This window comes from Heptranchias perlo, chromosome 2, assembly GCF_035084215.1.
Source record: "Heptranchias perlo isolate sHepPer1 chromosome 2, sHepPer1.hap1, whole genome shotgun sequence".
NCBI classification, from domain to species: domain Eukaryota; kingdom Metazoa; phylum Chordata; class Chondrichthyes; order Hexanchiformes; family Hexanchidae; genus Heptranchias; species Heptranchias perlo.
The window spans coordinates 35076897-35090345 of NC_090326.1; the positions used below are offsets into that span (position 1 = coordinate 35076897).

The following is a 13449-nucleotide window of genomic DNA, read 5'->3' on the forward strand; positions in this document are numbered from 1 at the left end:
TACAATCTATATCAATGACTTGGATGAAGGGACCAAATGTATGGTTGCTAAATTTGCTGATGACACAAAGGTAGGTAGGAACTTAAGTCGTGAAGAGGACATAAGGAGTCTGCAAAGGGATATAGATAGGTTAAGTGAGTGGGCAAAAATTTGGCAGATGGAGTATAATGTGGGAAAATGTGAACTTGTCCACTTTAGCAGGAGGAATAGAAAAGCAGTATATTATTTAAATGGAGAGAGACTGCAGAACTCTGGAGGTACAGAGGGATCTGGGTGTCCTAGTACATGAATCACAAAAAGTTAGTATGCAGGTACAGCAAGTGATTAGGAAGGCAAATGGAATGTTGTCATTCATTGCAAGGGGATTGGAATATAAAAGTAGAGATGTTTTGCTACAGTTGTACAGGGCATTGTTGGGGCCACATCTAGAATACTGTGTGCAGATTTGGTCTCCTTATTTAAGAAAGGACATAATTGCTTTGGAGGCGGTTCAGAGAAGGTTCACTCGACTGATTCCTGGAATGAGGGGGTTATCTTATGAGGAAAGGTTGGACAAGTTGGGCCCGTATACACTGGAGTTTAGAAGAATGAGAGGTGATCTTATTGAAATATAAGATCTTGAGGGGACTAGAAGGGGTAGATGCTGAGAGGGTGTTTCCCCTTGAGGGAGAGACTAGAACTAGGGGCCACAATTTAAAAATAAGGGGTCTCCCATTTAAGACGGAGATGAGGAGAATTTTTTTCTCTCAGAGGGTCGTGAGTCTGTGGAACTCCCTTCCCCAGAGAGCGGTGGAGGCAGGGTCATTGAATATTTTTAAGGCTGAGTTAGATAAATTCCTGATTAACAAGGGAGTCAAAGGTTATAGTAGGTAGACGGGAAAATAGGGTTGAGGTCACGGTCAGTTCAGCCATGATCTTATCAAATGGCAGAGCAGGCTCAGGGGGCCGAATGGCCTACTCCTGCTCTTAATTCATATGTTCGTATTTACTCCTGGAGACTTTAAAAATGAGGAAAGAGAGTGATTGATTGATTGGCAAGTGAGACAGTGGATGAGAGACAGAGAGAGAGAGACACACACAGAGAAAAAGAGAGTGAGAGAGAGAGAATGCAAATGAAAGTACCATAGATTTTACAGCTCTATAAATAATCTTTGGTGCACACAAGTGAAGCTGTGGTATATTGTACCATGTCATGTTTCAAAGACAGACAATGTCTAATCTCAGTGGCTATTTTCAAAACATCACTTGTGCTTTCACTGTGTACAGTAATCACAAGAATATTTTAAATAGTCCTCGAAGCCTAACAGTATCTTAATTCAAAGTCCAAGGAAAACTGAAAATCAATTTTTGTTCAGTTTAAAACAGTTCTACCACAGGAGCAGTGAAGAAGTTCCTACACTACTACAAAGGCGACAGGAACTATTAAGTTAATGCAGGGAGGCATCTTTATGTAGCAGGAAAAGGAAAATCACAGCTCTTTCAAAGAGCTGGCACATGCAAGATGGGCCAAATGGCCTCCTTCTGTGATGTAACATACTATGATACTACTACGATACACGGACACCATCCCTAGTCTCACAATGTCACCAACTACAAATATGTTTTAAAGGTACTACATCCGTAGTGATTCTCCTTTTGTGCAATCAGTGCTTTGTCCAGCATTACATAGAGGACACTGAATTAAGAATACAACTTTTTCCTCAAACTTCTATAAAGCATCATTTTCTTTTCATTTAAGAAAACCAGCATCAAAAATATCAAGTCAGAACATAGTCAAACAACAGTTATTGTGTACTCATCTGAATTTAACTGAAGTAACACTGACCACTGATACCCGAATACTTTTGAACACAAAATGCAACATGGGAGACTGAACAGATGTGTGGCTGTGTTAAATGAGGAACCCGGCTGAGTCTCAACAGTAAAGTCCCAGGTTTGATCCTCAAGTCTGTGCTGAGTTAGTTGCTCTCAATGGTGCTGGGGTTGCTACAATTGGATTCAGGGGCCTTGATTTTTTTTTGGGGGTGGGGGTAAATAGTCAGCCTGGGTTCCTGCTCCTGATCACTATCCAGTGAGCCATGCTGATAGTGCAAGTGCACGTGTACGTGTACGTGTGTTGACAGCAAGGAAGAACAAAATTGGGCTCAGATGTGATGCTCCCCTGCATCCATGAAACTGTACTGCCAAAGACACCTTCAGGGGAGCAGGAAAGAGAAAAATGGTAAGATGAAATTTTACAAAAAAAAGATATAAACCAGATTGTAAAAGAAATTGATTCCATTTCTATTGTGCAAACTTGAATTAGTTGGTAACGGTCTTGCCTCTGAGGCAGAAGGTTGTAGATTCAAGTGCCACCATGGACTTGAACATTTAATCTAGAAAGACACTTCAACGCAGTACTGCCGCATTGTTGGAGGTGCTATCTTTCAGGATGATACATTAAACAAAGACCCAGTCTTCCTGCTCAGACAGATGTAAAAGCTCCCAGGGTAATATTCAAAGAAAAGCAAGAAATTCTCCTGCTGTCATAGAATCACAGAATGGTTACAGCATGGAAGGAGGCCATTCGGCCTGTTGAGTCTGTGCCAGCTATATGCAAGAGCATTCCAGCTAGTCCCACTCCCTCGCCCTATCCCTGTGGCCCTGAAAATTTTTTCCCTTCAAGTACTTATCCAATTCCCTTTTGAAAGCCACAATTGAATCTGGCTCCACCACCCCCTCAGGCAGTGCATTCCAGATCACAACCATTCGCTGTATAAAAAAGTTTTTTCTCACGTCAACTTTGGTTCTTTCGCCAATCACCTTAAATCAATGTCCTTTGGTTCTTGACCCTTCCGCCAATGGGAACAGTTTCTCTCTATTTACTCTGTCTGGATCCTTCATGATTTTGAATACCTCTATTAACTCTCCTCTCAGCCTTCTCTGCTCTTAGGAGAACAACCCCAGCTTCTCCAGTCTGTGCATATAACTGAAGTTCCTCATCCCTGGAATCATTCTTGAAAGCCTCTTCTGTACCCTCTCTAAGGCCTTCACATCCTTCCTAAAGTGCGGTGCCCACAACTGGACACAAAACCCCAGTTGTGGCCGAACCAGTATTTTATAAAAGGTTCATCATAACCTCCTTGCTTTTGTACTCTATGCCTCTATTTATAAAGCCCAGGATCCCTTATGCTTTCTTAACCGCTTTCTCAACCTGCCTTGCCACTTTCAACGATTTGTGCACATGTACCTCCAGATCTCTCTGTTCTTGCACCCCTTTTAGAATTATACCCGTTAGTTTATATTGCCTCTCCTCGTTCTTCCTACCAAAATGTATCACTTCACACTTTCCTGTGTTGAATTTCATCTGCCACATGTCCACCCATTCTACTAGCCTGTCTATATCCTCTTGAAGTCTATCACTATCCTCCTCACTGTTCACTACCCTTCCAAGTTTTGTGTCATCTGCAAATTTTGAAATTGTGCCCTGTACACCCAAGTCCAAGTCATTAATATATATCACAAAAAGTAATGATCCTAGTACCGACCCCGGGGAACACCACTGTATACCTCCCTCCAGTCCGAAAAACAACCATTCACCACTACTCCCTGTTTCCTATTACTTAGCCAATTTTGTATCCATGCTGCCACTGTCCCTTTTATTCCATGGGCTTCAACTATGATGACAAGCCTATTATGCGGCACTTTATCAAACGCCTTTTGGAAGTCCATATACACCACATCAACTGCATTGCCCTCATCGACCCTCTGTTACCTCATCAAAAAACTCATTCAAGTTAGTTAATCACGATTTGCCTTTAATATCCGTGCCGGCTTTCTTTAATTAATCCGCACTTGTCCAAGTGACTTAATTTTGTCCCGGATTATCATTTCTAAAAGTTTCCCCACCACTGAGGTTAAACTGACTTGCCGGGTTTATCCTTACACCCTTTTTTGAACAAGGGTCTAACATTTGCAATTCTCCAGTCCTCTAGCACCATCACTGTATCCAAGGATGATTGGAAGATTATGGCCAATACCTCTGCAATTTCCACCCTTACTTCCCTCAGCAACCTAGGATGCATCCCATCCGGACTGGGCGACTTATCTACTTTAAGTACAGGCAGCCTTTCTAGTACCTCCTCTTCATCAATTTTTAGCCCACCTAGCATCTCAACTAACTCGTCACTTACTGTCCTCGCCAACATTCTTCCTCAACCTACACCACCATAAACAGATTACCTGGTCATTTATCTATGTGTTTATCTCATTGTTTGTGGGCCCTTGTCATGCACAAATTGGCTACCATGTCTGACTATATAACAGTGACTGCACTTCAAAAGTACCATTGGTTATACTGTGCTTTGAGACATCTGAAGGATGTGGTAAGGCTGTATATAAATCCAAATTCTTTTTTCCCCTTTTGTTAAACCTCATTTTCAGTCCAAACTTTAAAAACACTAAGCAACACAAAAAAAGTGTGTCAATTTTCTCTTCTCCCCAACAGTTGACTCCTTACTGGGGTAGAGTGCCACAGCTCCCTGCAGTACCTGACCAAAATAGCTACTATACATGTGCGAGCCTCTTTAGCGAGTGTTAGCAGGCTCTTCAACCTCAGAAGGCAGGTCACCTGACCCCAATCTTGTTCTCGGACGACTTAGTTGAAAACAGTTTTTTGTGACTTTAAGAGCACAGGACTAGAAACAGAGAAAATCAGGACATCCAAATAAACAACACTATTTTTGTAGTTTAAAAAAAATCAATTTGAACAAATGAATGCACTTTACAAAGTGTGAAGGTCATCAACTGCAGAGGCAGAAATGAGATCTGACATTCCTATCGAGCCTCACACATGAACCATGGACAGCGGCGAATGCACTGTACTAACTCAACCTTTTCTCACTCATAGTTGCAGAAATCTGCATTATTTTTGATGGGAGCTCAAAGATATTTTTGACCATATTCCGGGGAAGCAATTTACACACTAATCAGGAGGTTAAAAACCACTAACTTACCAAACAGATCTCACATCATGTATAAATAATAGAATGCTGCACTGAAAACATAATTAACATTTAATTTCATGAAAATATCTCATTGAAATTAGCATTCAAATTGGAATCCTTGCAGACTGTTCCAGTGATGCTAACACACGGTGCTCAGTATTAAGCAAACCATCAAATATCTAACATATCACAAGCCTTTCAGACTGATAAATCTGATCCCGCCTGACTTTGGCAGCAAATTTGTTCCTAACAATTATGGGGAGTTCTTGATTTTGGACAGTTTGACAGGAGGAAGTGTTGTGTTAAGCACTTCTGTTGAGAGAAAAGGGGAAAAAAATCTAACAGAGGCATCAACCTACATTGCTCTATATGCCCAAGAGCAATTTAAAGTGGCACTGAGCGGGGTCAAGAAACACATTAGTTGATCACCCTCTCAATTGGGAATATTATATGGTAGAGAACCTGAGGAAGCTGTAGGATAGTTAAATCTGTAAAAAAAAAATTGGAGAAGATAAATTAAACAATAGATTGCACTTTGGGTTTCACTTACTTAGAAATCAATTTGTCCAGACTTGTTAATTTGGAACAACCCTATAGCAGTTTACAGTCTAGTAGCATCATCAACATCAAAATTAAATTGATCCCTTGATTAGTCACTGATTTGAGGAGGAGGCAGAAGGGGCTAGAGTCTGAGGCTAAGTAATTAACCAACACATTTCTGTGCCTTGAAAATGCTGACCAAATGAGAGGTCAGCCACGATGTGACATTTTAAATTTGATATGGGGGTGGGGCGTGTGGAATCTTCTCCACAAGCACTCGAAGGTAAAATCATCATAACCACGGGGATTCATTTTGGAACATATTCCTTTAAAAAGGTTACCCGCAGCAGGGGTCCAAGCCTTTTGTCTTCGAGGCTACTTAGGTAGCCACATATAAAGTTTAAACCCATTAATTTGCAAATATCTCAAGTTGTTGACACTAACAGATTGCGGTGTTCTCATTTAGGATTTATCCACTATCAAGGTAACTGCGGCAAGTTCAGTCCTTTTCAAACCTCCGAGCATGCGAAATTCAAGCAGGATAAAGCAGTGAATAAGCACAATTGACAATAGGACTGACTTATTGTGGCTGGACTGCCAGAGCTTGGGGTTGGCATATAGCCCATGGACCACAGCGTTGACACTGACCTACAGTACATGCGTGTAAAGATATATAAAATATATAAAGACTGCAAGTTATTTGAGGATTATGAAGTGAGAATAAAAACACGAAAAAAACAATAATTTTGGGAGCAGGGAGAGAAATTACACATTCTTAATCGTTCGAAGCTCTCCGATCAATGTATATTACAAAAGCACGAGTATCAGGATTTATAATTCTGGCTGCGAACAAAGTAATTGTACTGTGATTATATAAATTTATATACTGTAATTTGTCAACTAATTTAAAATTCTACATTTTGATGGCAAGGCAACGGGAAAGTGGTAACTAATATTAGCCCTCTTTAAAATGAAAAATACTGTCCTTATATCTGAGTGGGCTTCACAGCCTTTCCACTCAAACAAGATCTGCAGCTCTCCAAACATTAATGACAGAATTCAATAATAAGACTCTAACCATTCAGCATTCTCTGTTGGAAATTTCAGCGTGATAAATGAGCGGCAATTAAAATTCTGTACTGGGTGCAGGGGAGAGGGGTTTAAGGAGGTGGTTAGTTGTGCAGAAAAGAAGCCAGGGTTTATTTTTGTTCTCCAGAAAGATCCTAGAGTAGTGGTCGGTTGAGGCCCAGTAGAGTTTGATGTGGTCCAGCCAGATTTGGCAATAGATGAGTGTAGGTGGTGCACAGCTGGCTGACTCAAATCTGCGTGTCTTGCTCTTAAGGGCATGAAGATGGGGCTGCGCCAAGGGGAATGATTGGGATGGGAGGCAGTGAAAGTTTTGCTGGGGACAAGCACATCAAAGGTGGTGAGGAAGAGGTTAAGCAAATCAACAACAGCAGAGGTATCATGGCGAATAGAGGGCTAAAGACTAGGCAAGTGGGAGCTTGAAAGTGCAGTTGTAAATGATTTTGGGGATGAGTTTTCTCCAGGGAAGGGTTTAGGGGGGTGTAGGTGATGAGGAGTACAAGAAAGTGGGAAGAAATGACCTTGTCAGTGATTCCAAGCCTGGAAAGTATAAAAAGACAAACATGAAAACTAGGTGTTGGACAGTATAAGCCAGCAGCAGGCATTAGCAGTGGAGGCGGCAGAGAGGGCACCAAAAGAGCAGCAGGGAACAGACGAGGGGTGGATCAGGTCAGGCAATGAAAGAGGATCCAGGAAAGCAAAAAGGTAAAAATTGGTCACCCCTGATCTCATAGGCCAAAGGATCTGTTGAGCTGGAAGTTCAGATAATAGGAGAGATTTTCCCAAGACTAGTTTGCCTGGACGCAGTAAATATCGGAAAATTGGGCACCTGTAAAGGAACCTACCCGACTTTATAGATCATACCTGCTGGAAATAGTGTAGGCTGGCAATTCTTTCCCCTCCATCATTAATGCAGCCATAAGAGCTCTGAGACGTCAAGCAAAAATTTATGCACTGTTGTACCCTCTTATGACATGATATATAAGGGATACTTTTCTGAAAATTGTGTGCCCGAATATCGAATATGTGCGTCCTGCCAAACGTGATGTTGAAAAATTACTTTATATATACTTTATAGAATTTTCATAACAGAAAGATTCTGATAACTGGTCTGATGTCATCTGATACACTTGCGGTAAGATAAAGAAAGAATTTGAATTTATATTTCACCTGATCACATCCTCAGGATGTCTCAAAGAACTTCATATCCAATGAATTACTTAAGCAATGTAGTCACTATTATGAGGGCAAACATTAAGGGACAGTTGACAGCAGACATGCACTCTCCTACAGCCATCTGGATTACTCAGTGTAAACAACCCAACATTCAGAATCCAACAGCATCGTAGATCCATGAAAACATGGAGCTACAAATCCAAAAGTGGACTAAGATCTCCCTGTTGCAGCAAAGTAAACAAAGGGAGCTGGTCTCCATCATTGCACACTCATTCAGATTCTGGAACTTTTATTGAACTTCCATTATTACATATTTACATCTTTTAAGTTTTCTGTGGTTTCTTTTGTGAAATTATACCACACAAATATAGCTCCCCAAGTGCGTGTATTTAAAGTCCCTGCTATGGTAGGACAGCACTGTGACTTGCAGTGTCTCACAAATAGAAACAGTGAAAAAAGTCCCTGCTGCTTCAGAACGAAAATCCCTCTAACGAGACTAACAATGGTCTGGACCCACTTATCCGCATACCTGCACACTGTTGGTTGCAATCACTGAATTCTGCAGTGTTTGCAAAACGGCACATGGCTTTCTAATATATATAAGTAAGGACGTGTTCTCAGGCGTGCTCCTGAATCAGTGTCTGACAGATCTACATGATTGGAACAAATCAACAGTATAAACGGGAAAGGGCAGCACGCAGATCCCAGATCACAACAAGAGAAGGTAATATAAAAGTGTCTTTGTTGTCTGGTATTCCCTACATGAAGATTCCAAGACCTATTCTCTCTCTCTCTCTCTCTTTAGGCAAAACATTTGTGTCTTCTTGGGCCGCATAGGTATGCACCATGGAGCCTCGAGAGCATTCCCATTAATTTGCATCTATCTCACAGTCTCTCATTTTTCTCTCATGCTGTCACTAACAGATCTTGGATATTCTGAATTAGGATTTATCCATCAATGAAGCAACAAGACCAAGAACAGCCCTTTCCAAACCTACGGGCCGACAAAATTCAAACAGAAGAAACTAGCCAATAAGAAATTTACGCACTAGTCCGAGCTGCCTGGGCTTTGTCGGCCAGATTGTCAGGGCTTGGGGAGGCCACAGATGGAACACTCCTGCTCCAGGATGTGGAAGCTCAGAATATACATGAAAAGAGAGAAAAATAAGGGTAGACAATAGAGCAGCTCTTCGTACACTGGATTGTCTCAAACCTTACCAATGTGCTGCCAGAGTTTCTGTACTTCTGCAGTTGTCGCACTTGGTTCAGATTAAGTTTCCAATTAGCAGCTTCATGTTGCAGTAGCTTTTTTATCTGCACCGTCATCTTCCTTTTGGGTTTCAGCCGCACTCTATGGTTTCCAGGAAGAAAGCACTGGAAACAGTGGCTACATACTCCTTCTGGTTTAACTTTCATATCTGCAAGGAAAATGCATGCTTAACAAAATCTGGTCCAAAGATTGCACATTGATCGAAGCAGTGAAGCAGCATACTGTTTTATACTGACCTGTTACAGAATGATATGTCCATCTGAAAGGGAGGAAAAATAAAAAAAATTAAACATTTTATAGTCAAGAATTATTTAAACCAACACCTTTTATTAACAGTATATCCTATATAGAATGGTGTTAATGTAACTTCACAAAAGAAATCACAGAAAAGCTTAAAAGATGTAAATATGTAATAATAGAAGATCACTAAAAGTTCCAAAATCTGAATAATCTTTATTAGTTTTCTTTTGCTTATAGTAATACTCCATTTATACTACAACGCTGCCTCCAGAGGCAGGGGGAACATCATCTCAAGAATGGGCTGATTCCCTGACCCTGGAGGTAAAGTGCTGGTAGTGTCATCAAAAATTGCATCGCTAGTGGTACCATTAAATCCAAGATGTAGCTGGACTGAGCTTTCAGCTGGCCCATAAAACTCAGCAATGCAATTTCCGTACTGCTGCCCTGTAATCATCCCCTGACACTGAGGGGGTAGGGGAAGGTCCACAGCCAGAACCAGAAAGCCAGTGACTTTTGAGCAACCTTTGAGAAACAGTTGATCTGATATTGCTAAATCCACCCCACGACATAAATGGGGTAAATTCGGTACAGTGGGACAAATACGGACATATTCCCAGAGACCCCCTGCACATACTGGCACATTTTCAGAGACTCCTGTAAATACTCGAGGACCCTCTCCAAACATTGACACATTCCTGGCGACCTTTTGTAATACTGACACATTCTCTGAGCCCTCGCCCATGTAGGTACACTGCCAGAGATCTGCAAAAGACAGGGTCAGCTACCCAAAGGAAAAATAGTGCTATAATTTGAGTATGTATTTTGCATTATTATACAACAGAAATATTATCCTAATAAGTGAACAAATATAGAAAAATAGAGATTTCTTAGGATATTGTGGACCCGTAGGCTCCCGAGACCCCACTTTGATAAGCTCTGGTTTAGAAAGCCTTAAATGAATCTAAGATTACAGCATTTAGCTCCTTTAAAGCAATACTGTAAGACTGGGAATTACAATTTAACTGAACATGATTTATCAGTAATAGAAGCTATTCCACTGTTTCCCCGTTTGCTGCAAAGAAAAAGTTACTTTGAAAAGTATGCCACAAGCATCTCACATTGAGTAGCATCTGCTGTCATTGACTCTACCTCACTAAAAATACTGTGCAATTCAATGGCTGCCCAGCACCCTACAATGCTCAGATCTGGGGTGGAAGAACCATGAAGCAGAAATAGACAGCATTTGTTTCCATCCCCAGAAGCGGTTTTGAGGGTTTAATTTTCTATAATGCCCAACACAGTGTGGAAGGCGGCCTTTTCTTGCAGCCTGAGCAAATCGGAACTGACATCAGAAGTGATCCTTGAGGGTTCACTCAGAACTAGAATCTCTACACTCCCCCTCAGGGCAGATTAAAAAAATATATATATTTTCTCTCTGAACACAGCCACTAACAACTCACATAAAATGAAAGCATTTTAAGAGAAATTGCAGATAAGAGCATTAATATAGGTCACAGTAGGGAACAATGACATACTCGTGAGTGAATGATGAAGGCCTTCCTCACAAATGGAGCAAATTGGCTATTCCGCTGTTCCTCTATGTATTCCACTTGTACGAGTGTGGTCAAGATTTTGTTTGAAACCACTTTATCCTTTAGTTTAAACAGCGATTATTACAAGAGTGGAGATTGCTTACATGTTTCCCTTGTGCCATGAACTCCCCCTCTCTCAAATACAAATGGCTACTAAAAATCTCAATAGTGCAGATAGAGGATTAGAATGGGTCAATGATGGTAGAAACAGAAATCACAGTTCATAGTTACATCATCACAACTATTAATATGTCAACACAAATCAGTTTCAATTCATATTCCAGGGTACTCGTTTAATCTTTTTAGCAGTTTAAAAACAAGTGTTAAGAATAGACTATGTCATGACCAGCCATATGATTATGTTATGATAAATATATCCATTTGTAAAGTGTCTGGTCACCCTCAATGGTGGATCTATCTAAAGTCTCCATTTGGCAGGACATACTCTCCACGTTACACACCGTAAGTTCAACTGATCATGACGTGGTAACAGCAGCAGTGAAAGGAGTTGGTTAAACTCATCCAATCAGACGTTACTTACAAGAGGTAGCGCGCTTCCGCTGGGCATGTTTCCTTCAGCTCAAAAGCTGAATTCTTGAGAAATTGCAGCTTTTTGGCAACATCGGCCATGTTACAGCATCAGTGGAAATAAAGAGCTAGAGAAATCAAAAAGGATGCTAATAAGTACTAATTATTAATTATCAAAAGGTATTTACATACAAAGAATGCAGAGCAAACAAGAAAAAGTATGCCCAGTGGCAATAATGCTGGAGTGTTGAACTTTCCATGAGGAGACCAGAGTTCAAATCCTAGTCTTTGTGGACACTGGACTTGGAATTCCTTTATATGGCAAGTTGCACCAGCTTCTCTTTCCCATCTGAGGATGGGAAACTGCCCTTCTCAAAACTCCTGACAGATCAACTGAGGAGCACCAGGAACATGTGATTAATGATAGGCTGTATGGTTGCAGCCACCCAACTGAAGATGCTCTTCCTAGTACAACATTAGTGGCTTCCAAATATTCAATCTGTATACGCTTGGGTACAAACGCTGCAGCTATTGGCCTGGGACCGGTAGTTGCAGTTTGGGCTCAGTCAGGCAGAACCCGGTTTTCACTGTTTGGCTCCTGTCTGGCTGGAACTTTAACTGTCCTGTTTAACCGAGAGCTCTCTGTGAACGGGCATTGTTGGCTTCCAATCCCAAGTAATGTAAATGTTTAGAGAACCAGGGCGAGGGTAGGGAATCTGTTTTCTAAACATCTATATTAAGTCACTTCGGTTTACAAAGTGCCCCAGGGATTCAACTTTGTAAACCAGGTTTGACACACTATTAGATTTTACATTCCATTCAGTGTCAAACTGAAATGATATGAAACTATCCCTCCACGGAGTCTCATTTCACTTTGCAGTCAGATGAGGGCCCAACTCTGGATTTACACTACAAGTTTAGCAGTAAAAACTGAAAATCGCTTCACACCAAAGCTAAACGTGAAGTATAAATGCATATTTTAACACAATACTGATCTTTCACTAAAGCAGCATCACTGAATTGTTGGTCATTTTCTAGCACAAGGGTGTGGAGGCATTTTGTTTTGGTGGGCTGCATAATCGTATCATGGAGCTGAGGGGGCCGCATTTAAAGTTTAAACTCATGTTCTCATTAATTTGTATAGACTGTTGTTTTGATTTTAGGATTTATCCACCATAGAGATTAAGTAAAGCCTTTTTAAACTTCCAGACCCACAAAATTCAAAATGGACAAACTAATGAAAAATAAGTGAATTAGGAGTGAGCTGTCTGAGTTTTGAGGGCCCAACTGTCAGGGCTCAGAGGCTGAAAGTGACCCACCTAGTTTCTCAGATCACTGTTTAAGATGCCTGCTATTAGTTAGCCACCTTGTTCCAAAAACATCTTTTCAACCAACATCCATCTTCTTGCCTTTAACGCTCACTTGAATCACTAAATCAGAGACAGAGCCTCATCTGAAGGAAGACACCTCCAATAATGCAGCAGTGCAGCATCAGCAGAGATTAAGGGGTAAACTGTCTGAGTGCATCCTCCAGCTGTGGAACGTCACTTACTGGGACACACATCAGGAAATTGTGTGTGCAGCCCTCGATTTTCTGAACATTACAATTAGTGAATGGAAAATTGAGAGCTATGCAGGTACACTTTCACAATATGCACTGCCAGCGGTGAAGGCTCTGTGCCAATAGAAAATAAACCCATTTTTGCTCAAGTCTTAGAATGGAAATTGAACCCATTACCCCTGATTCCAAGGCCAGAGAGTTACTAATGGCACCAAAGTGACATTTATGTCAGATTACTCAATACTCCAGTCGCCAACCATCTGGTTTTGGATTGCGCAGTATAGTTTTGGAGCAGTATGGTTTTGGACAACAAAAGATCCATTTTAAAAAAAAGGATCAGTAATTAAGTTGTTCCACTTACTTCTCTGCCTTACGTGGTGGTACTTGTTACTAATATTTTCAATGAACTTTAATCAAACAAAATATAAGAACTCAACCCTTCACTTTGCCCGTCTGATTTCATACATGCCT

General features: G+C 40.9%; 1 protein-coding gene across 7 annotated transcripts in view; it reads right to left on the reverse strand.

The window, feature by feature from the left end:
- Window positions 1–13449, reverse strand: part of c2h18orf21 (chromosome 2 C18orf21 homolog) — a 68562-nt gene that overhangs the window by 26677 nt on the left and 28436 nt on the right. For 6 of the 7 annotated variants that reach the window (XM_068001708.1, XM_068001711.1, XM_068001713.1 and 3 more), the window contains 3 exons: window positions 11431–11545; window positions 9294–9316; window positions 9006–9205 (listed from right to left, as the gene is read on the reverse strand). In XM_068001708.1, coding sequence (XP_067857809.1) covers window positions 9006–9205; window positions 9294–9316; window positions 11431–11519 — 312 coding nt within the window. In that variant the 5' untranslated portion in view covers window positions 11520–11545. Of the gene's footprint in view, window positions 1–9005; window positions 9206–9293; window positions 9317–11430; window positions 11546–13449 lie in introns of those variants that run through there. The other variant, XR_010966602.1, reaches the window with a different exon arrangement.